This window comes from Hypanus sabinus, chromosome 1, assembly GCF_030144855.1.
Source record: "Hypanus sabinus isolate sHypSab1 chromosome 1, sHypSab1.hap1, whole genome shotgun sequence".
NCBI lineage: Eukaryota > Metazoa > Chordata > Chondrichthyes > Myliobatiformes > Dasyatidae > Hypanus > Hypanus sabinus.
Genome location: NC_082706.1, coordinates 12,270,860 through 12,295,975, shown reverse-complemented (window position 1 = coordinate 12,295,975; position 25,116 = coordinate 12,270,860). Strand labels below are relative to the sequence as shown.

At 43.8% G+C, this 25,116-nt stretch overlaps 1 protein-coding gene across 1 annotated transcript in view; it reads left to right on the top strand.

The window, feature by feature from the left end:
* Window positions 1-25,116, top strand: part of LOC132391443 (substance-P receptor-like) — a 100,879-nt gene that overhangs the window by 55,733 nt on the left and 20,030 nt on the right. Inside the window, exon 2 of the mRNA XM_059964655.1 lies at window positions 2,749-2,958. Within this exon, the coding sequence (XP_059820638.1) occupies window positions 2,749-2,958 (210 nt within the window). The remainder of the gene's footprint in view (window positions 1-2,748; window positions 2,959-25,116) is intronic.

The window sequence follows — 25,116 nt, the reverse complement described above, 5'->3', positions numbered from 1 at the left end:
CCCTTTCATACACCCTGTCCCGCACCATCACCCAGCATCATCCCCCTCCCCTCCCTGTCTATTCAACCATGGTTCATCTACAGCCTCCATCCATGTGGTTATGGCCCCAATGCCGTCCTCCTCTCTAATAATTCCTATTGTCAACTCCTTTGCTCTTTGGATCAGAACAGCAGTTTATCTCCCTCCAGCAGCTCTCTCTAACCTTCATTCTCCCCTCCTCCCACCTCGATCCATCTACCTCTCAAGTTTTCCCTCTCTGTCTGCCTCCATCCATCATCCAGCCACGGCATACCCTCTCCTACCTCATTCATGTCTCTTAAGTTCACCAGTCACATCGGGCTCCTGTCTCCCCACTCCCCCTCTCTCCTTCATACTAGTCACCTACCCTCTCAGTCATGATGCAGGGTTTCAACCCCAAATGGTGCAATTCAAATAAAATCAAATTCAGCTTTAATTATTATTCAACCATACATGAATATAATTGAGTGGAACAGCTTGGAGCCAAGGCGCAAAAAATGTACAGCACAAGGCACACAGCACATTCAAGGTAACGAGCACACCTACAGTCACGCAGAAAAAAGTATATCAGGAAAGTAAAGACATCTGGAAAGAAATGGATCCATCAGGCAGATGCAGCTTGGATTCAGCAAAGGCAGGTCCTGTTTGACAAACTTACTGGAGTTCTTTGAGGATATAACGAGCACAGTGGATGGAGGAGAACAGATGAACGTTATTTACTTGGATTTCTAGAGAGCATTCGATAAGGTGCCACATAAAAGACTTATCCATAAGATAAGGATACCTAGAGTTGGGGGTGATGTATTAGTATGGATAGAGGATTGGTTAACTAACAGAAAGTAGAGTTGAGATACATGGATGTTACTCTGGTTGGCAGAGTAACGCGTGCTGCTGGGGTCAGTGCTGGGCTCGCAACTATTCATGATATACATTAACGATCTGAAAGAGGGGACCACAGGGACTAACTTTGCTGATGATACTAAACTGAGTGGAAAAGGTGGAAAAGCAAATTGTGCAGAAGATATGAAGAGTCCACAGAGAGATATAGATTGGTTAAGTGAGTGGGCAAGCATCTGGCAAATGGAGTACAATGTTGGTAAATGTGAGGTCATCCACTTTGAAAGGAAAAGTGAAAGAGCAGATTATTATTTAAATGGTACAAAATCGCTGCATGCTGCTGTGCAGAGGGACTTGGGAGTGCTTGTGCTTGAATCACAAAAGGTTGGTTTGCAGGTGCAGCAGGCTGTCAAAAAGGCAAATAGGATGTTGGTCTTCATTGCTAGAGGGACTGAGTGTAAGAGCAGGGAGGTTATGCTGCAACTGTACATCGTACTGGTGAGGCTGCGCCTGGAGTACTGTGTGCAGTTCTGGTCTCCTTACTTGAGGAAGGATATGCTGGCTTTGGAGGCAGTGCAGAGAAGGTTCATCAGGTTGATTCTAGAGAAGAGGGGAACAGACTATGAGGAGAGATTGAGTCGTCTGGAGTCATTGGAATTCAGAAGAATGAGAGGAGATCTTAGAGAAACATATAAAATTATGAAAGGGATGGATAAGATAGAGGCAGGAAAGCTGTTTCCACAGGTAGGTGAGACTAGAATTAGGAGATATAGGCTCAAGATTCACGGGAGTAGACTTAGGACAGAGATAATGAGGATATGCTTTTCCCAGAGAGTGGGGAATCTGTGGAATTCTCTGCCCAATGAAGCAGAGGAGGCTACCTCAGTAAATATATTTAAGTCAAGGTTGGATAGATTTTAGCATAGTAGGGGAATTAAGGGTTATGGGACAAACTCAAGTAGGTGGAGATGAGTCCATGGCCAGATCAGCCATGATGTTATTGAATGGTGGGGCAGGCTCGACAGGCCAGATGGCCGACTGCTATTTAATGTTCCTATATATATATATCTATATATATAGCCCAAGTCTCAGTATGACATGTCCCTCAAATAGTTAGTTCCAGCAGTCTGCAGAGAAACACATGCACGTAATCCAGCTTGTCCTTCTACCAATTGAATACTGGAGGGCATCACTGATGGGAAAAGCCAGCCCCCAACCGAGCCTCTGGCATCTCCTCTTCTGGGCTGCAGCAGCAAGCAAGACTGCGGCTTGTGGCCTAGTCCTCACTACAACTGAGGCCACGCAGCTCCCCTGCCACCTGTCGTACCACCACATGAGTGAAATGGGCCTGCAGCACTTACATTATCAATGCTTGACAAGTTCCTATGATCGCAAGCCAAACGTCCAAGGCAATCACCTGTAGCTTCAGTGCACACCGCCCTCTCACCCCAACTCCAATGCCTTCAATGCCTTCCTGTACCAGGCAGCAACACGGTCTGCACCAAATCCAGCTCCTCCCCCAATGAGCAGCTCACTGATGGGGTAGAACTGCAATATCCAAAGTTCCTGGTGCCCAACATTGTCTTGTGATTCTAAAAAAAACTAAAAAAAACACACCTCTGTTGGCCCCTGAGAGGCAGCTGAATCTGAGTGCACTGCCATCTTATTGGAAGAAAAGTGAAGTGAATTCCTTTCCCACTGGGATATTCTTGACCCTATGAATTCCTCTAGCGGATAACTTGTTGCTCCTGAATCTGCAGTCATTTGTGGTAACTCAATAACAAGTATTATATTATAGACTTGATTTGAGTATGATGAGGATTTTGAAAGAGGAGGTAAGAAGAAAATGGGCAACCTCCTCTTTTTACAGCCTGACTCTTATCTGTTCCACAGGTACATGGCTATCATTCATCCACTGAAACCAAGACTGTCGGCAACTGCAACAAAAGTCGTCATTGGCATCATCTGGTTGATGGCCCTGTCCCTTGCCCTTCCACAGTGCTATTACTCCAAAACAGAGCAGTTCCCAGGCAGAGTCGTGTGTTACGTGGAGTGGCCAGTGGATGAAGAGAGCAAAGAGGAAGGCATGTCTGATGAAACTACGTGAGTTGACCTTCTATATCACCCCTCCTCACCTGTGCGTTCCCCTCGCACGCTGACTCAGCCACAAAACACTTTGTGTCTCGCCTGTTGCAGTGGTTTTTGTGTCTTCACACTAAGCTTCCCATTACTCATCAGGAAGTGCCATTGGAGTCACATCCAATGAAACAAAAGAATCATTTCATATCCTTAGATCATTGGTAGTACTGCTTGAGTGGCACGGTTAGAGTACCAGTGATCCAGTTCAATTCCTGCCACTGCCCGTAAGTACCCGCTAGTAGGTTAATTGGTTATTGTAAATTATCCTGTGATTAGTCTAGGATTTGATTGTGGGTTGCTGGGCAGTATGGCTGAAAGAGCCAGGAGGCCCTGTTTCAAGCTGTATCTCTATCAATGATGCAGTGAAATGCATCATTTTGTGTCAACAACCAACACAGTCCAGGGATTGTGCTGGGGGCAAACTGCAAGTGTTGCCACATTTCCAGCACGCCCATGACTCACTAACCCAAACCGTCCATCTTTCTAATGTGGGAGGAAACCAGAACAGCCGGTGGAAATGCACACGGCCGTGGGGAGAAGGTGTGAAGTCCTTGCAGACAGTTCAGGAGAATCAAGCTCTGCTCGGTGACCCCTGGCATTATAATGTGATTGTGCTGACCACTATGATACCGTGTTACCCAATGCAGTCAAGGACAAAGAAGCAAAAAGCAAAAATGTTTTCTCTCAGTTTTCTTAACCATTTTTTCCCACTTTGTGCATTTTTTTTGTGATAGTAATCTCACATGTTGTAGTAAGATTTTGGACATATTTGCTCAATTTCTAAGGCTGGGCAGTTGAAAGGGAACCTTCTACTTTTCCAAACTGGATTGGCCCATCTTCTAAATACAGCCTGTCCCTTCAGCTGCCTTAAATTTCCAAATTAAGGACCAGATGGTCACTAAAAGGCTGTTAGAGTTAAAAGAAATGAGTATTGGTAAGAAAACAAATAGAATTGGAGAGAGTAAGGAGACTAACAGTAATATTCACAACTCATTTCCATGCATTTGAGGACCATACAGACAATAAATGTAATTGGTTGTCATCTTCCAAAATTCCACAGATTATATATTGGTACCACTAGATTGGAAGCTCAATATAAACCCATTCTTTAGGAAGGAAAAGAGAAACTAAGGATTTATGGGGATTTAAGTCTGAGAGTGGCAGGGTCTCTACAAAAGGAGGTATAAGGTTTTCCTTCCTTCCCCTAGCCTGCAGGTCATCCTTGGGCAAAGTGTAGCACCTGCTTGGTCTTCCCCCACCCCAACCCCTGAATCAGGGTCTCATGAAGCCACAGGATCAGGTGGTGGACGGTCTTACAAGCAGCTGGTGCAGATCACAAGTCCTGGTTATGCAACCACTGATGCCAGGAAGGCAAACTCTGAAGAGCATTGATAATGGCTGGGGGTCACCTGTTTTGTAAAGACACCACCCAGGAGAAGGTAATGGCCAACCAATTCTGTAGAAAAATTTGCCAAAAACGTTCATGGTCTTGGAATGACAATGATCACCCACGTCATAAGACACGGCACATAATGATGACGTCATAGACATGTCACATAACAATCGAACAGTGTCAGCAAAAGAGAAAACTTTGGAATCTGTTACTTAGGAAGAAGTGACAGGATAGTTGAAAAATACAATTAGGCAGACTAAATCTAGATTTTTGTTTGTCTACTCTTTTAGAAATTTGTGACTAGTAGAATAGGTAAGGACAATGTAAGTGACATGGTGCATACAGTCTTCCTGAAGCCCCTGCAAGAATTCACTAATCAAAAGAAGTGTTCTCGGTACTGGGGTAATATGCTAGTGTAGATAATAAATCAGTTAATGGACTGAAAATATGTGAACATTACCCACCCAGCAAACTGCCTTTTCCAAAAGCTCCATTCTGGAAAGAGATATAGGGCTACTAAAATAAAAATTTCACAACATCTTGAAAGTTTCTTCCCCCAGAGAGCTGATCTGAGCAAACACAAGGAAACTTACAGATGCTGGAAATCCAGCGCAATTACACACAAATTGCTGGAGGAACTCAGAAGGTCAGGCAGCATCTATGAAAAAGAGTAAACAGTCCCTCTCGCTATCAGATTCCTTCTTCTCCAGCCCCTGACCTTTCCCACCCACCTTCATTTCCAGTCCTGAAGAAGGTTCTCTGCCCGAAACATCAACTGTTCACACTTTTTCACAGGTGCTGTCCGACCTGCTTTATCCCATCTGCCATCTGATTTCTGAATGGACATTGAACCCATGAACACTACCTCACACTACTTTTTAAAATTTTTATTTTGCACTACTTATTTAATTTAACTATTTAATATATATAGTTACTGTAAATAACTTTTTTTTTCTGTTATCATGTATTGCATTGTACTGCTGCATCAAAGACAACAAATCAAAATCAGAATCAGGTTTTATATCACAAGCAGATGTTGTGAAATTTGTTAACTTTACAACATATGCTGGTGATAATAAAACTGATTCTGATTCTGAAATTTCCTTTTGTCACTTCTATCTATCGCCTCCCTCTTCTCACATCTCCCCTCCCTTATCCGCCTATCAACCTTCACCCCCCTCCCACCCCCATAGCCCTGTCATCTGGATTCACTATCACCTATCAGCTCTTTCTCCACCACTCCCCCACCTTTGTATTCCGGCCATCTCCCCTCTTCCTTTCCAGTTCAAATGCAGGGTCTCAACCCAAAATGTTTCCTGTCCATTTCCCTCCGTAGATGCTGTCTGACCTGCTGAGTTCCTCCGGCATTTTGTAGGTAAATTTAGAATCAGGGGTCAGATACTCAGAATTCATCCAATACTCTAATGAAAGGGAATGCCTTCACCTCACACCTCAGTTCCGTCCATTCTCCGCGTGGGTCGCTTCTAATAATCTGCCCTCCACCATCCTCGGGGCAGAGTATTTCAGATAGACCACATTGTAGAAGGAAAATAATTTCATACACCTTGGTCTTAAACAGCCAGCATATTTGTGTTGTTGCTATACCCTTGTTCGTTCCCCCCCCCCAGAATAAAGTTGCCCTCAACTGATGAATAAGAAAGAGAAAAACAGGGAGAAGGCTGGAGAATGGGGTAGAGAAGGTTAATAAATCAGCCACAATGGAATGGCGGAGCAGTCCCAATGGGTCAAATTGTCCAATTCTGCTCTTACATCTTAGGGTCTTATGGTCTCACATAGAGAGTAATGAACCATTGGATACTCAAAGGTTGTCGACGTTTGGGTACTGAGTGGACCCAAAGGAGCAATTTGATAGATTTTTAGATACTAAGAGAATTAGGAAAATTGAGGTAAGTGAAGGAAGTGGTGTTGTACACTGAAGTAAATGTCAGCCATGATCTCTTGTTGAAAAGCAGAGCAGAAACAAAGGGGCTGAATGGCTTACTCATGATTCTGTTTCCTTCTCAGCAGTGCACATGCTGTGTCTGGTTAACAATTTCCCATTATGGCTCCCCATCACCTCCCTCCTTCCCTTTCTCCCATGGTCCACTCTCCTCTCCTATCAGATTGCTTCTTCTTCAGCCCTCCACCTATTCCACCTATCGCATCCCAGCTTCTCACTTCATCTTCCCTCCCCCACCCACCTATCTTACCTCCCCCTCACCTAGCTTCACCTATCACCTTCCAGCTTGTTCTTCTTCCCCTCCCCCCCGCCCAAATTCTTCATATTTTGGCTTCCTTGCCCTTCTTTTCCAGTCCTGATTAATTGTCTTGGCCTGAAACATTGACTCGTTACTTCTCTCTATAGATTAGGTGTTCCCGACCTTTTTTATGCCATGTATTCATATTATTGATCGAGAGGTCCATGGACCCCAGGTTGGAAACCCTGCAATAGATGCAGCCTGACCTGCTGAGCTCCTCCAGCTTTTTGTGTATCTTAACTCAAGTAATTCCCTTCTATTCTGAGCTCACTGATCTCATCGAATACACTATTGCAGTGAGAGGAGATCAATGCAGCCTCAAATTCCTCTTGAAAATGTGCGTCAAATGCAGTGAGCCTTCTCCACTCCACCAATTAGCACTAGCATTATCAGTTCTTCAGAATCAGAATCAGATTTAGTATCACCAGCAAAGGTCATGATATTTGTTGTCTTTGCGGCAGTATTACAATAAAATGCATGATAATAGGGGAAATAGCTCTGGATTACAGTAAGTATATATGTATATGAAATAGTTAAATAAGTAGTGCAAAAACAGAAATTAAAAAAGTGGTGAGGTAGTGTTCCTGGGTTCAATGTCCATTCAGAAATCAAATTGCAGAGGGGAAGAAGCTGTCCCTGAATCACTGAGAGTGTGCCTTCAGGCTTCTCTACCTTCTCCTGATGGTAGCCACGAGAAGAGGGCATGTCCTGGGTGATGGGAGTCCTTAATGATGGATGCCGTCTTTTTGTGGCACTTCTCCTTGAAGATGTCCTGGATGCTACAGAGGCTCATGTCCATGATAGAGCTGATTAAGTTTACGTCTTTGGGCCTACTGCAGTCCTGTGCAGTAGCTCCAACCCCAGTACCCCCATACCTTGTACTTGAACAATAATTCATGGACCATAAAAGAAGTCTAATTCATTCTGATTTTTGATCACATTTTCAAGGTTCAAGAATCAATTTAATTCACTATATACATTTACATGTATAAGGTATTTGTGGTGGTGTGTTGGCAATACTTGAAACAAAAAAGGACAATGTTGGACAATTATACAGAGTAAAGAATTATATAAAAATAAGTTAAAGCATGGATATAAAGTATGAATAAATACATAAATTCCAGTATATATTTAAAAAGTAACAGCATTATACCAAGTGATTTAACATACTTACAGTGCAGTGACGCAGGTAGTAGAGGGGGTTGTGGGGGTTCTAAATAGAATAGTTGATCTAATGATTTGTCATGTTGATGATGTAATATGTTATCAAGTGGCCAATATTATTCTTGGTGTCAGAACTGTTTGTGGCTGCTATTTGGAAAGAAGTTTATGCTTTGAGTTCTTCCCTCCAAAGTTCTTCCCACTAGACAGCGTAGCAGTAGGCAGGTAGTGCAGGAGTCCCCTGAGGTCATCTCCCTCCTAAACAGATATACTGTTTTGGATACTGTTGGGGGAGATGTCTCATCAGGGGAAGGCAGCAGCAGCTGAGTTCATTGCACCATGGGTGGCTCTGTGGCACAGGAGGGAAGGAAAAGGAGTGGGAGAGCTATCGTGATAGGGGATTCAATTGTAAGGGGAATAGGTAGGAGTTTCTGCGGCCGCAAACGAGACTCCAGGATGGTATGTTGCCTCCCTGGTGCAAGGATCAAGGATGTCTCTGAGCAGCTGCAGGACATTCTGGAATGGGAAGGTGAACAGCAAGTGGTTGTGGTGCACATAGGTACCAACGATATAGGTAAAAAAAACGTGATGAGGTCCTACAAGGTGAATTTAGGGAGTTAGGAGATAAACTAAAAAGTAGGACCACAAAGGTAATAATCTCTGGATTACTACCAGTGCCACATGCTAGTCAGAGTAGAAATAGGAGGATACTTCAGATGAATACGTGGCTTGAAAAATGGTGCAATGGGGAGGGATTCAAATTTTTGGGGCATTGGAACCAGTTCTGGGGGAGGTGGGACCGGTATAAATAGGACGGTCTGCACCTCGGCTGGACTGGAACCAATGTCCTAGGGGGAGCGTTTGCTACTGCTGTTCAGGAGGCTTTAAACTAATGTGGCAGGGGGATGGGAACAAGTGCAGAGAGACAGAGGGGTGTAAAATGAGGGTAGAAGCAAAAAGTAGTAAGGTGAAAAGTAAAAGTGGCAGGCAGGCAAATCCAGGGCAAAAAGCAAAAAGAGCCACTTTTCAACATAATTGTATAAGGGCTAAGAGTGTTGTAAAAACAAGCCTGAAGGCTTTGTGTGTCAATGCGAGAAGCATTCGTAACAAGGTGGATGAATTGAATGTGCAGATAGTTATTAATGAATATGATAGAGTTGGGATCACAGAGACATGGCTCCAGGGTGACCAAGGATGGGAGCTCAACATCCAGGGATATTCAATATTCAGGAGGGATAGACAGGAAAGAAAAGGAGGTGGGGTAGCATTGCTGGTTAGAGGAGATTAACGCAATTGAAAGGAAGGACATTAGCCTGGAGGATGTGGAATTGATATGGGTAGAGTTGCATAACACTAAGGGGCAGAAAACGCTGGTGGGAGTTGTGTACAGACCACCTAACAGTAGTAGTGAGGTTGGGGATGGCATTAAGCAGGAAATTAGAAATGAGTGCAATAAAGGAACAGTAGTTATAATGAGTGACTTCAATCTACATATAGATTGGGTGAACCAAATTGGTAAGGGTGCTGAGGAAGAGGATTTCTTGGAATGTATGCGGGATGGTTTTCTGAACCAACATGTTGAGGAACCAACTAGAGAGCAGATCATTCTAGATTGGGTATTGAGCAATGAGGAAGGGTTACTTAGCAATCTTGTCGTGCGAGGCCCCTTGGGTAAGAGTGACCATAATATGGTGGAATTCTTCATTAAGATGGAGAGTGACATAGTTAATTCAGAAACAAAGAACTTAAAGAACTTAAGGTTCTGAACTTAAAGAAGGGTAACTTTGAAGGTATGAGACGTGAATTAGCTAAGATAGATTGGCAAATGATACTTAAAGGGTTGACGGTGGATATGCAATGGCAAGCATTTAAAGATCGCATGGATGAACTACAACAATTGTTCATTCCAGTTTGGCAAAAGAATAAACCAGGGAAGGTAGTGCACCCGTGGCTGACAAGGGAAGTTAGGGATATTATCAAGTCCAAAGAAGAAACATATAAATTAGCCAGAAAAAGCGGCACACCTGAGGACTGGGAGAAATTCAGAGACCAGCAGAGGAGGACAAAGGGCTTAATTAGGAAAGGGAAAAAAGATTATGAGAGAAAGCTGGCAGGGAACATAAAAACTGAGTGTAAAAGCTTTTATAGATACGTGAAAAGAAAAAGATTGGTCAAGACAAATGTAGGTCCTTTACAGTCAGAAAAAGGTGAATTGATCATAGGGAACAAAGACATGGCAGACCAATTGAATAACTACTTTGGTTCTGTGTTCACTAAGGAGGACATAAATAATCTTCCGGAAATAGTAAGGGACCAAGGGTCTAGTGAGATGGAGGAACTGAGGGAAATACATGTTAATAGGGAAGTGGTGTTAGGTAAATTGAAAGGATTAAAGGCAGATAAATCCCCAGGGCCAGATGGCCTGCATCCCAGAGTGCTTAAGGAAGTAGCCTAAGAAATAGTGGATGCACTAGTGATAATTTTTCAAAACTCCTTAGATTCTGGATTAGTTCCTGAGTATTGGAGGGTTAATGTAACCCCACTTTTTAAAAAAGGAGGGAGAGAGAAACCAAGGAATTGTAGACCGGTTAATCTGACATCGGTGGTGGGAAAATGTTAGAGTCGGTTATCAAAGATGTGATAACAGCACATTTGGAAAGAGGTGAAATCATCGGACAAAGTCAGCATGGATTTGTGAAAGGAAAATCATGTCTGACGAATCTTATAGAATTTTTTGAGGATGTAACTAGTAGAGTGGATAAGGGAGAGCCAGTGGATGTGATATATTTAGATTTTCAAAAGGCTTTTGACAAGGTCCCACACAGGAGATTAGTGTGCAAACTTAAAACACACTGTATTGGGGGTATGGTATTGATGTGGATAAAGAATTGGTTGGCAGACAGGAAGCAGAGAGTGGGAGTAAACGGGACCTTTTCAGAATGGCAGGCAGTGACTAGTGGGGTACCGCAAGGTTCAGTTGTTTACAATTTATATTAATGATTTAGATGAGGGAATTAAATGCAGCATCTCCAAGTTTGTGGATGACACGAAGCTAGGCGGCAGTGTTAGCTGTGAGGAGGATGCTAAGAGGATGCACGGTGACTTGGATAGGTTAGGTGAGTGGGCAAATTCATGGCAGATGCAATTTAATGTGGATAAATGTGAGGTTATCCACTTTGGTTGCAAGAACAGGGAAACAGATTATTATCTGAAAGGTGGCCAATTAGGAAAAGGGGAGGTGCAACAAGACCTGGGTGTCATTGTACACCAGTCATTGAAGGTGGGCATGCAGGTACAGCAGGCGGTGAAAAAGGCAAATGGTATGTTGGCATTCATAGCAAAAGGATTTGAGTACAGGAGCAGGGAGGTTCTAGTGCAGTTGTACAAGGCCTTGGTGAGACCACATCTAGAATATTGTGTGCAGATTTGGTCCCCTAATCTGAGGAAAGACATTCTTGCCATAGAGGGAGTACAGAGAAGGTTCACCAGATTGATTCCTGGGATGGCAGGACTTTCATATGAAGAAAGACTAGGCTTATACTCACTGGAATTTAGAAGATTGAGGGGGGATCTTATTGAAACATATAAAATTCTAAAAGGATTGGACAGGCTAGATGCAGGAAGATTGTTTCTGATGTTGGGGAAGTCCAGAACGAGGGGTCACAGTTTAAGAATAAAGAGGAAGCCTTTTAGGACTGAGATGAGGAAAAACTTCTTCACACAGAGAGTGGTGAATCAGTGGAATTCTCTGCCACAGGGAACAGTTGAGGCCGGTTCATTGACTATATTTAAGAGGAAGTTAGATATGGCCCTTGTGGCTAAAGGGATCAGGGGGTATGGAGAGAAAGCAGGTACAGGGTTCTGAGTTGGATGATCAGCCATGATCATAATGAATGGTGGTGCAGGCTGGAAGGGCCAAATGGCCTAGTCCTGCACCTATTTTTTATGTTTCTATGTTTATGTTTAAAGTACAGCCAGGGGCAATGACAGGATTGGAAGCAGCTTCTATCCCTCTGCCATCAGGTTTCTGAATGGACAATGAACTAATCCATGAACACTACTTCACTACTTTCGCACTCTTCTTTTCCTCTAGGTGCTGTGGTTTCCTCCCACAGTCCAAAGATGGACCAGTTGGTAGGTTAATTGGTCATTGTAAATTGTCCTGCCTTTAGGCTCTGATTAAACTGGGGGTTTGCTTGTGGCATGGCTTAAAGGGGTGGAAGAACCTGTTCCACACAGAATCTCAATAAATAAATAAAATTTCACACTCTAATGCTGATGCAAAACAACAAACTGTGAGACATATGTCAGTGAATGGGTGCTGGAGTGGAGGTACATCTCTTCCAAAGAAAGAGATCCTTTGCTCTTTGCTCCGCTAGCCTGCACGTCACCCTTGGGCAAGGTGTAGCACCTGCTTAGCCCCCGATCAGGGTCATGTGAAGCCATGGGAGCAGGTGGTAGATGGTCATATGAGCGGCTGGCATCCTGGTTATGCGACTACAGATGCTGGGCAGATAATCTCTGCAGAGTATTAATAATGTCTGGGGCCACCCATCTTGTAAAGACACTGCCCAGAAGAAGGCAATGGCAAACCACTTCTTTAGAAAAATTTGCCAAGGGCAATCATGGTCATGGAAAGACCACGATCACCCACGTCATACATACGACATGGCACATAATGAACTGAGCAAACTACTGTATTATGGAGTCCAAATCAAGTCCCCCTATTTATTGAACTTGCACCTGTAGATGCCATCTCTTCCCCTGTGTTTCACTCCAGGAGGTAAGGGAGATGCTTCTTATGAGGCATCACTGGCTACGGGCAGAGGAGATCGCTGCTGTGTTGTGACCATACGACACGGCACATCATGTTGATGATGACAGTGGTATTAAAGCTGATCCTGACTCTACTTCTATAATGGAGTGCTACTTTAAGTCTTCACCAGGTATTATCTGCTTAAAATATCTGGGCTGATAATTATGGAAAATTTGATACATTGGATGTCTTGCTTTGAAGGTGACCACAATAAAGTGCTAGAGGAACTCAGCAAGTCAGTCATCATCTGTGGAAATGACTAAACAGTCAATATTTCAGCACCCTTCTTTGGGACTGAGAAGGTTCTCTGCCTGAAGCATTGACTGTTTATTCATTTCAATAGATGCTGTTTGACCTGCTGACTTCCTCCAGCAATTTGTGTGTGTTGCCTTGGATTTCCAGCATTGTTGAACTGGTTTCTGAAGACATCTTGATGAGAGGCATTGATTGTGTGGTTAGTCAGAGGTTTTTTCCCAGGGCTGAAATGGTTGCCACAAGAGGACACAGGTTTAGGGTGCTGGGGAGTAGGTACAGAGGAGATGTCAGGGGTAAGTTTTTTACACAGAGAGTGGTGAGTGCGCGGAATGGATTCCAGCGACGGTGGTGGAGGCAGGTATGATAGGGTCTTCTAAGAGACTTCGGGGTAGGTACATGGAGCTTAGAAAAACAGAGGACTGTGGGTAAGCCTAGTAATTTCTAAGGTAGGGACATGTTCGGCACAACTTTGTGGGCCGAAGGGCCTGTATTGTGCTGTAGGTTTTCTATGTTTTTATCAGGAAAGCATTAGGCTTTCAGAAAATGTTCTGCCAATAGGCAAAACAAAAGGAGAAAGCCAAGTTGGAATCAGAATGCGATGTCAACATATTCTCTTTCCAAAGCAATGTCAGAAACCCTCTTGAAAAATGTTGGAAGTACAAAGCAGATCTGACAGCGAGTAGAAGGGAAAATGATTGATTAAGAACTAAGAATTACCTCTTTGCAATTTAACCAGTGGCCAATAAGGTTACACTTGATGCATGAGCACTGACAGATTTGCTCTGCCTTCCATGAATCTTGGTATTTGACAAGAGGTACAAAAGGTCACAATCTAATGTTCATGTCCCACCATCCCCACCCCCCTCACTCAGCTCTATATCTATAATGTCATCTACAATGTCACTTCGACAGTTTGTAATTGACAAAGTTTGCCTTAAATTTTATCTCAGTTCCAAAGCAGGCCTCTGGCTTCTGCCAATTCTGTCAGTTCAATGGGGAAGCATCTGTTTCCAATTTAGGTTCAGCGATGAGTGGACCCCAGGGAATCTCCACTGAACCGTCAATCGATGTTTATACACTGGATATGTTCGCTCTTTAATTTGTTGGTTGCAGTCAATCCGTTCACTGTAAAATCATTCAGAGATCTTTGCTGAACTCTCAGGGTTAAAATTATCACTTGGCCCCTGTCAATCATTTGCACACAATCTCTGTTCTATTTATGAGGTGCAGTGAACTCATTGTGTTCTGAGCATCTGCTCGCTTTACAGCCATCGATACTCCATTGATTCCGGGAAAGAAGTGTTTTTGCAGCTTAACTGTATGCTGAAAGACATGCAGTGGCCACTTTCCTAGGTATGGGACTGGAACCTAGTGTGATCTTCTGTTGCTGTGGCCCATCCACTTCAAGGTTCAACGTGTTGAGCATTCAGAGATGCCTTCCTGCACACCACTGTCGTTATTTGAGTTACTGTTGCCTTCCTGTCAGCTTGAACTGCTCTGGCCATTCTCCTCTGACCGCTCTCATTAACAAGGCGCTTTCACCTACAGAGCTGTCACTCATTGGATGTTTTTTGTTTCTCACACCATTCTCTGTAAACTCTAGAGATTGTTATGCATGAAAATCCCCAGAGTTAATCAGTTTCTGAGATACAGAACCACCTCGTCTGGCACCAACAATCATTCCACAGTCAAAGTCACTTAGATCACACTTCAAACCCATTCTGATGTTTGATTCTGAACAACAACTGAACTCTTGACCCAGTCTGCATACTTTCATGCGTTGAGTGCTGCCACATGATTGGCTGGTTAGATATTTGCATTAACAAGTGGGGGTATCTAATAAAGTGGTCACTGGGAGACTGCCCATCAGCCATGATAGGGAGGGTCGTGTGAAATATTTATTGCTGTGATTTATTTTCTGATCATTTTAAATGTTTCTTCTGAGTAGTTCATCTCTTATCCCCTATTTAAGAAAGGATGTGCTGACATTGGAGATGGTTTCGCGAAAATGATTCCAGGATTGAGAGGTTTATCATATGAGGAGCGTTTGCTGGCTCTGGGCCTCTACTCACTGGAATTCAGAAGAATGAGGGAGGGATCTCATTGAAACCTGCCGAATGTTGAAAGGTCTCAATAGAGTGGATGCGGAAAGGATGCTTCCTATGGTGCGGTGTCTAAAACCAGAGGACAAAGCCTCAGAATAGAGGGATATCCATTTAGAACAGAGATGATGAGGAATTTCTTTAGCCAGAGCGTGGTGAATCTATGGAATTCGTTGCCACAGGCAACTGTGGAGGCCAAGTCACTGAGTATACTTAAGACAAAGGGATATGGGGAGAAGCTAGAAGACTGATGCTGAGAGAGAATGGATAAGCCATGATGATATGGCGGAGCAGACTTAATCGGCCAAAGGGCCTAATTCTGCTCCTAAATCTTATGGTCTTATGGTTTAATTTTATCAATTGAATTGGCTTTTCTCTCTGTCCTGCTTTCATCTCAAAATGGGTGATTCTGTACATCTCAGTGAGTACCTGGGGTATATGATGTGGAAATGGGCCACTGAGTGCAGTAAATCATTTTGAACATGAAGCACATTTTTCTCACAATGATCCTCTTTATTCTCTGCCCTTTCTCAACAGTTTACCCCAGAGCATACCACTCACCTGAATACTAGGGAAGATTTTACTGATGCAGTGAGAAGAATGGACAGAGTCCAGGGAAGGAAGCCGGAAACAACCTCCACTCCATGGACTCTGTCTGAGCTTCTCACTGTCTCATTAAAGCAGTCCCTGTAATCAAAGACCCCACCCACCCTGGTCATCCTCCCTTCTCCCCTCTTCCATTGGGCAGAAGATACAAAGGGCTGAAATCACGTACCACCAGCCTCAGGAAGAACAGGTTGTATCTCACTGTTGTATACTCCATGGAGGAACAACACCTTATATTCCGTCTGGGTAGCCTCCAACCCAATGGCACGAACATTGATTTCTCTAACTTCCGTAAATGCCCCTTCCTTCCTTCTTACCCCATCCCTTATTTATTTATCTATCTATCTATCTATCTATCTATCTATCTATCTATCTATCTATCTATCTATCTATCTATCTATCTATTTATTTATTTATTATTCCTCCCCCTTTTTTCTCTCCTTTTTTTTCTTTTTTCTCTCTCTGCCCTCTCACAATCACTCCTTGCCTGTTCTCCATCTCCTTCTGGTGCTCCCCTCCCCCTTTCTTTCTCCCTAGGCCTCCTGTCCCATGATCCTTTCCCTTCTCCAGCTCTGTACCCCTTTTGCCAGTCACCTTTCCAGCTCTTAGCTTCATCCCTCCCCCTGTGGTCTTCTCCTATCATTTTAGATTTCCCCCTCCCCCTCCTACTTTCAAATCTCTTACTATCTTTTTTTCAGTTAGGCCTGACAAAGGGTCTCAGCCCAAAACGTCGACTGTATTTCTTCGTAGAGATGCTGCCTGGCCTGCTGCATTCCACCAGCATTTTGTGTGTGTTGCTTGAATTTCCAGCATCTGCAGATTTCCTCATGTTAGCTCATTTATCAGTATTCGGCTCATAACCTCCTGAACCTTTCTATCTGTGTACTGTCCAACTTTCCTTTACAAGCTGTTATTGCACCGGCCTCAGCCACTTCCTCTGGCAGCTCACTCCACATCAACACCTCCCTTTGTGTCAAAAAAGTTGCCCCTCAATGTCCTATTTTATCTCTTGTTTCTCAGCTGAAACCTGTGCCCTCTCATTGAAACATAGAAAACCTACATCACAATACAGGCCCTTCTGCACACAAAGCTGTGCCGAACATGTTCTTACCTTAGAAATTACTTTGGCCCTCTCGTTCCTGATTTTTCAACTCTGGTATAAAGATGGTGAGCACTCATCCTGTCTTGTAATTTTACACCCCTCCACAAGACCACATCACAGTCTCCTGTGGTCCAAGGAATAGAGTCCTGGCCTGTCTAACTTCTCTCTATAACTCAGCCCCTCAAATCCTGTCAACATCCTTGTTCTACCTCAACGCACTGTGTAATGATCTGATCTGCAGGAATGGTATTGTAGACACGTTTTTCCCTTCCACCATAGTAGCATAGCGGTTAGTGCAATACTCTTACAGATTGGGGCATTTCAGAGGTCAGAGTTCGATTCTGGCACCATCTGTACAGAATCTGTATGTACTTCCCATGGAACACGTGGGTTTTCCCTGTGTGCTCGGGTTTCCTCCCACAGTCCAAAGACCTACTGGGTAGGTTAATTGGTCATTGTAAGCTGTCCCATCACTTGGGGCGGTATGGGTACAGGCGACCCAGGTTCATTTCACACCGCTGCCTGTGAGGAGTTTGTACATTCTCCCCATGACCTCATGGGTTTCCTCTGGGTGTTCCAGTTTTCTCCCGCAGTCCAAAGGCGAACCGGTTGGTAGGTTAATTGGTCATTATAAATTGTGCTGTGATTAGGCTAGGGTTAAATTGGGGGATTGCTGGGTGGCATGGCTCGAAAGGCCAAAAGGGCCTATTGCACACTATATCTCAATAAATTATAAATTAATTAATGTGACAATAATAAACCAGTGCGAATATCAATACCATTTTCAGACACAGAACCAAATTGGAGTGTCAGTAAATCACAGAGGAAATATGCAATCTCCCCGCAGACAATGCCAGTGGTCATGATCAAACTCAGGTCATTGGAGCCCTGAGGCGGCAACTTCATCAGCTTTGTGATGAAGACCATTCAGTCCATCTAGTGCCTGTCAACTCCTAGAGGAGCCACCCATAAGTTCCTTGCTTCATATTTTCATGTCATCTTCAGTTTACTTTTTTTATTTTATTGAGATTCAGTGCAGAATAAGCATTTCCACCCCTTTAAGCCACACCCCCCCCCCCCCAGCAATGCCCTGACTTAAATCCGAGCCTAATCACAGAAAAATTTATAATGACCAATTAACCTACCAACCAGTACATCTTCAGACTGTGGGAGAAAACTGAGGCACCCGGAGGAAACCCAAGCTGTCATGGGGAGAATGTATAAACTCTTTACTGGCAGTGGCGGGAATTGAACCCAGGTCGTTGATACTGCAAAGTGTTGTGCTGACTGTTGTGTATTTAATATTTCAATAATATTTGGGTAATCATATATATAGAGATAGGTTGATTGAGCATTCATGTTCATTTAAACAATTAATTAAGGGTTATATGCAAAAATATGTTAAATACATACAACATCCCATGATATGTGTGTGCCTCTCTTAAATAAAGTCGAAGCCAAACCTCCATTTCTTCGCTTATCACTTTCCAGCGAGTTTCTTTCTCCTCCCCTCACCTTTTTATTCTGGAATTTCCCCCCCTGCTTTTCAGTCCTGGAGAAGGGCTTCAGCCTGAAACGCTGACTGTTTACTTGTTTCCATAGATGCTGCCTGACCTGCTGAGTTCCTGTAGTGTTTTGTGTGAGTTGTTTGAAATTAGATTAATGTTTTGAGTTAAGGCAGCAAGGTGGCGTAGTGGTTAGCTCATCGCTTTACAGTACAGGTGACCCAGGTTCAATTCCCGTAAGCAGAATTACCTGTAAGGAGTGTGTGTGATGTAGTTTTAATTGCCTGTAAGGAATTTGTATGTTCTTCCCACGAGAACGATCCAGTTCCTCCCACAATCCGCAGACGTACTGGTTGGTAGGCTAGCTGATTAGTATAAATTGTCCTGTGATTAGGCTAGGATTAAATCAGGGCATTGCTGGGCGGAATGGCTCGAAGGACCGGTAGGACCTCCTCTGTGTTGTACCTCAATAAATAAACAAACAACAGTAACCACTGCATTACTCTCCTTCGGATATTCACCAATGCCCTTTTGACTTTAGCCTACCCGCTAGAGTTCAGTTTATGAAGGCCATGTAATCTCTCAGGCTGGATGTTGTTGGAAAGTGCGATGAAACCAGAAGATCAGGAGAAAACCCGAGTAGTTACAGAGAGAATGTGCAGACTCCACATAGAGAACCCTGGATGTCAGGACTGAACCTGGGCAGCTGAACCCATGATGCTGCAGGTCTAACCACTCCTACCCTAGCATGTTATCAAGCTAACATTGTACTCTGTACTGTTCGTTTCGTCCTTGTCAACTAGTCACTCAGGCCATCAACACAGCAACGATCTCCTCTGCCTGTAGCCAGTGATGCCTCATAAGAAGCATCTCCCTTATCTTCTGGAGTGAAACACAGGGGAAGAGATGGCATCTACAGGTGCAAGTTCAAATAGTTAGTGGGACTTGATTTGGAGTCCATAATACAGTAGTTTGCAGTAGTACCAAGTTGTATGACGTGGGTGATCATGGTCTTCCCATGATTATGATTGTTCTTGGCAATACTTTCTGCAGAAATGGTTTGCATTGCCTTCTTCTGAGCAGTGTTTTTACAAAGATGGGTGACCCCAGACATTATCAACAGTCTTCAGAGATTGCTTTCCTAGCATCTGTAGCTGCATAACCAGGACTTGTGATCTGCACCAGCTGCTCATATGACCATCCACCACCTGCTCCCATGACTTCATGTACCCTTGATCAAGGGTTAAGCAGGTGCCGCACCTTGCCCAAGGGTGATCTGCAGGCTAGTGGGGCTGGGGGTGGATGGAGTGCTTACACCTCCTTTGGTACAGACGTATCTCCACCCACCACGCAATATAGTAGCAAGTCCATAAAATAAAATTATCACGCAGGAAAATCAGAGAAAGGTGGCTCCTTTTGTTCATCGAAGTCATCAAATACCTGTTTCTACCTGTCCCCATTTCTGGCAGTTGTCCGTAGTTGCCAACGACTTGACTATATAAATGGCCACCTGGATACTTCCTACATGTTATATGATGAGTCTCTGCCCCCCATCACCCCACTTAGGGGGCGTGTTTCTAATTCCAATGAAGCACTCAAATAACTCAAATAACCATATAACAATCACAGCACGGAAACAGGCCATCTAGGCCCTCCTAGTCCGTGCCGAACTCTTAATCTCACCTAATCCCACCTACCCGCACTCAGCCCATAACCCTCCACTCCTTTCCTGTCCATATACCTATCAATTTTACCTTAAATGACACAACTGAACTGGCCTCTACTACTTCTACAGGAAGCTCATTCCACACAGCTATCACTCTCTGAGTAAAGAAATACCCCCTCGTGTTTCCCTTAAACTTCTGCCCTCTAACTCTCAAATCATGTCCTCTTGTTTGAATCTCCCTTACTCTCAATGGAAACAGCCTATTCACGTCAACTCTATCTATCCCTCTCAAAATTTTAAATACCTCGATCAAATCCCCCCTCAACCTTCTACGCTCCAATGAATAGAGACCTAACTTGTTCAACCTTTCCCTGTAACTTAAGCGCTGAAACCCAGGTAACATCCTAGTAAATCGTCTCTGCACTCTCTCTAATTTATTGATATCTTTCCTATAATTCGGTGACCAGAACTGCACACAATATTCCAAATTTGGCCTTACCAATGTCTTGTACAATTTTAACATTACATCCCAACTTCTGTACTCAATGCTTTGATTTATAAAGGCCAGCATTCCAAAAGCCTTCTTCACCACCCTATCTACATGAGACTCCACCTTCAGGGAAATATGCACTGTTATTCCTAGATCTCTCTGTTCCACTGCATTCCTCAATGCCCTACCATTTACCCTGTATGTTCTATTTGGATTATTCCGGCCAAAATGTAGAACCTCACACTTCTCAGCATTAAACTCCATCTGCCAACTGGGTGAAAAAACACTATCTTCTTCAGATCCCCCTCCTTTTCCTCAAAACTCTAAAAAGCTAGTTTGACCACAGTTGGAGTATTGTGTTCAGTTCTGGTCACCTCATTATAGGAAGGATGTAAAAGCTTTAGAGAAAGGCAGAGCAGATTTACCAAGATGCTGTTTGGATTAGAGAGAGTGTCTTATGAGGATAGGTTGTGTGAGCTAAGGCTTTTCTCTTTGGAGTGAAGGAGGATGAGGGGTGACTTAATAGAGTTGTCTAAGATGATAAGAGACTTGGATAGAGTGGACAGATAGTGTTTATCGTTCCCAGGGCAGTAATGGTTAAAATGAGAAGCCACAATTTTAAGGTGTTTGGAGGGGACATGTCAGGGATTTTTTTTACAGAGAGAATGGTGGGTTCATGGAGCACTGGTAGTGGTGGGGGTAGAATTAGATACATTAGTGACATTTAAAAGATTTCTAGATAGACACGTGGATGAAAGAAATATGGAAGGAAGGGTTAGATAGATCTTGGAACAGGTTAAAAGGTTGGCACAACATTATAGGCTGAAGGGCCTGCAGATTGCCTTGCTTTTCCATGTTCTACATGCAGTGACTACTTTATTAGGTACTTGTACACCTGTTTACTTGTTCATTAATGCAAATTAGCCAATCATGTGGCAGCAACACAGACATGGTCAAGAGATTCAGTTGTTGTCCAGACCCAACATCAGAATGGGGGAGAAATGTGGTCTAAGTGACTTTGACCATGGAATGATTGTAAGTATCACAGTAACTGCTGATCTCCTGGGATTTTCACGCACAACAGTCTCTGGAGTTTACAGGGGATGGTGCAAAAAACAAAACCAAATTCCAGTGAGTGGCAGTACTGTGGCTGAAAGTGCCTTTATTAATGATAGGGGTCAAAACAGAATGACCAGACAGGTTCAAGCTGACAGGAAAGTGACACTAACTCAAATAACCACGTGTTACAACAGTAGTGTGCAGAAGAGAATCTCTGAATGGACAACAAGTCAAACCTTGAAGTGAAGGGCTACATCCGCAGAAGACGAAACTGGTTTCCAGTCCTGTACCTGATAACGGTGACACTGAGTGTATGTTCTATGTTTTAAGCTTTAAGCCCATGCCCTCTAATCTACACACCTCTGTCACAGGGAAAAGATTACAAATACCTACTCCATCATAATGTGGTATGAATTTATGCACTTGCCCTTCAGCCTCTTCATTATCAACAACACCAATTCTTGTGTCATCTGTGTAATGAGCAATTACGCCTCTGACATTCAAATCCAAATAACTAATGCATATTAAAAAACTGTAAACGTACCAGCTTTGATCAAGTGTGACAATCAAAAAGCTGCCTTCCACCATCTTATTACCAAAGCAGTTTTGTATACAAATTATGTATTTGTCCTGGGCTTCAATCTTTTGAACTGGATCTCCATATGGGACCTTGTCAAAGTTCTTGCTGAGATCCACACGAGCAACATCAACCACAAATGACTTCCTCTGTATACTTCCTTAACTCTTCAGAAAACTCAACTCAATTGTTCAGACATGATCAAAACCAAGATCACTACTTTCATTAATCATTAGGTTTCCAAGATTAATATTGATTAATATTTTTACCAAAGGATTTTTTTTCCTAATGTCTCCCCAACCACTTATGCCAGCCCCATAGATATACAACTAACTCATTTATCCCTGCTGCCCTTCTTGAATAAAGGTACTGTGGCGACCCATTTCCTAGCGTATCCGAACCGACTCACAATTAGATAGCCTACGGGGGTTTGCGAGCACAGAGCTTTGGAGCCTCTGCGCCATGGGGGGCCGGTTGACAGAGGCTTAAAAGTGAGGCTGAAGTTTTCGAATAAAGTTTTTTTCCTTCGACTGCAGTTACCGACTCTGTGTCGTAATTTTAGCGCTGCGTGTAGCACACCGCTACAGTACCACATCTGAATATGAAGAATTGGAATCAGGCTTAATATCATCGGCATATGTCATGAAATTTGTAAACTTTACAGCCACAGTACAATGAAATACATGATAAATATAGAGAAAATAATCTGAATTACAGTAAATATGTGTGTGTGTGTGTGTGTGTGTGTGTGTGTGTGTCTATTAGATAGTAAAGTTAAAATAAGTAGTGCAAAAATAATAGAAATAAACAAGTAATATTCATGGGTTCAATGACTATTCAGAAATCTGAGGGCAGACGGGAAGAAGCTGTTCCTGAACCATTGAGTGTGTACCTTCAAGCTCCTGTACCTCCTTCCTGACAGTAACAATGAGAAGAGAGCACGTCCTGGGTGAAGGGAATCCTTAATGATGGACACTACCTTCCTAAGGCATCACTCCTTGAAGATGTCTTGGATACTAACGGAGGCTAGTGCCCATGATGGAGCTGACTAATTTAATAAGTTTTTTCAACTTACTTCAATCCAGTGCAGTAGCCCCACCCTACCACTATACCAGAAGGTGATGCATCCAGTCAGAGTGCTCTCCACAGTACATTCGTAACAGTTTTTGAAGTTTTTGAGTGTTTTCGGTGACAAACTGAATCTCCTCAAACTCCTAATGAAATACAGCTGCTGCCTTGCCTTCTTCATAGCTGCATCAATATGTTGCGTCCAGGTTAGATCATCAGAGATATTGACACCCAGGAACTTGAAACTGCTCACTCTCTCCACTTCTGATCCTTCTTTGAGGATTGGTTTGTGTTCCTTCGTCTTATGCTTTCTGAAGTCCACAATCGGCTCTTTTGTCTTACTGACGTTGAGTGCCAGGTTTTTGTTGCAATACCACTCAACTAATTGATATATTTGACTTTTACACTGACCCTCTCGTCAGTGTAACACTTACCCAGCAGGCTGGTAAATGTCTAGGGGAAAAGGAGATCCAGCCACTCACCAACCCCACCTCCCGTACACACAGGTGCTGTGAGAATCAAGTTTATGCCGCGCGTACACACACACACACACACACAATATCAAACTCACACCAGATACCATTACAGAATACACTTCAAAGGTTTTACTAAAACTAAAAGAGTACTATGCAATACAGTATATATGAAGGAAAAGAAAATAAATCAAAAGGCGCCAACTTATCAAAGTTTGGTCAGATTAGCGCACATCGTTGGAGCTCAACCATCGAACCATCCGACCCCTCGTCGCTTTCCTCCAACCTCCACGTCCTTGCACCTGGGACCACCCCAGTGGTCGACCGAGCAGTGCAGCGCACGTCCACCTTCCTCGCCGTCTCCTTCCCGCCTCCCCTCAAAAGACCGCGAAACCCCCCCAAGCTCCCAGCCCCACAAGACAAAATAACATTCCCCATTGGTTAACAAATGAATACAATCCCCATATCAGCAAGTTCAAAGCTAAACAACTGCGAGAAAAAACACTTATCAGACATAAAAGCATTCCTACTCTAGCAATCCAAAGAAGCCATTTTGATTACATACATAGTACATTGTACATTCACCCCCCACCAGCAAATGTCATGCCCTCATGTCAAGGTTCCCCCCTTACCTGAGAACCCTCTGGCTCATGTTCGGGTTCCACCCTCTCTCCGCCCAATGCTGGCTGCCTCTCCATCTGACCATCAACACCTTCCCTCCTCTCACCTAACTCAGTAGGGGAAGGGCCAGGAGCCTCCTCTTCTGGTACTGGAGCGCCAGCGAATGGGAACAGGGGCCACTCATCTGAGTCGTCATCTTTCGAATCGGTAGCCATTCCCAGGTTAGGGACCCGTCCCCACTCTTCAGCAGCAGCCTCTTCCCTCGCTCCGCACCCTGGCAGAGTCCTTGTACTAGGCACAGCCTCCCTCTCTGGCTCCTTGTCCACCCGCACCGCTTGACCCAGGGGCAGCAGGTGATTCTGATGGAGTATCTTGATAGGCCCTTTTCCATCCTCAGGTTTCACCCGGTAAACTGGTAGATTCGGCATCTGGCTCTCTACTAATAGGGGCTGGCTCTCATCGATCTGCCAACTTGTGCTTACCAGGGAATCCCAAATTCCATAAAAGGACCCGGTCGCCCGGCAATAATTGGGCAAACTTCACCTTTTGATCATATCTCATCTTATTCCTCTGATTTTGTTTGGTAGTCGCCGCCTCGGCCAACTCGTACACCCTCTGTAACTCCCTCTTCATGTCGGACACATACTTTAGATAGGGCTTCCCGGGAAATTCACCCACCTCAGCCCCAAAACATAAGTCAATGGGCAACCTCGCTTCCCACCCGAACATCAGATAATAAGGCGAGTACCCTGTAGCATCATTGCGAGTACAATTGTAACAGTGGACCAAATGTCCAATATGATGACTCCACTTATTTTTCTGCCCAATCTCCAGGTCCCTGAGCATATCCAAAAGGGTCCTGTTGAACCTCTCAGGCTGAGGATACCCTGTGGGTGATAATTTCTCAACCCCAATTGGCTCTCAGAGTCCCACCCCTGATCACTATGGATTCGCCTGGGAAGGCCATAAT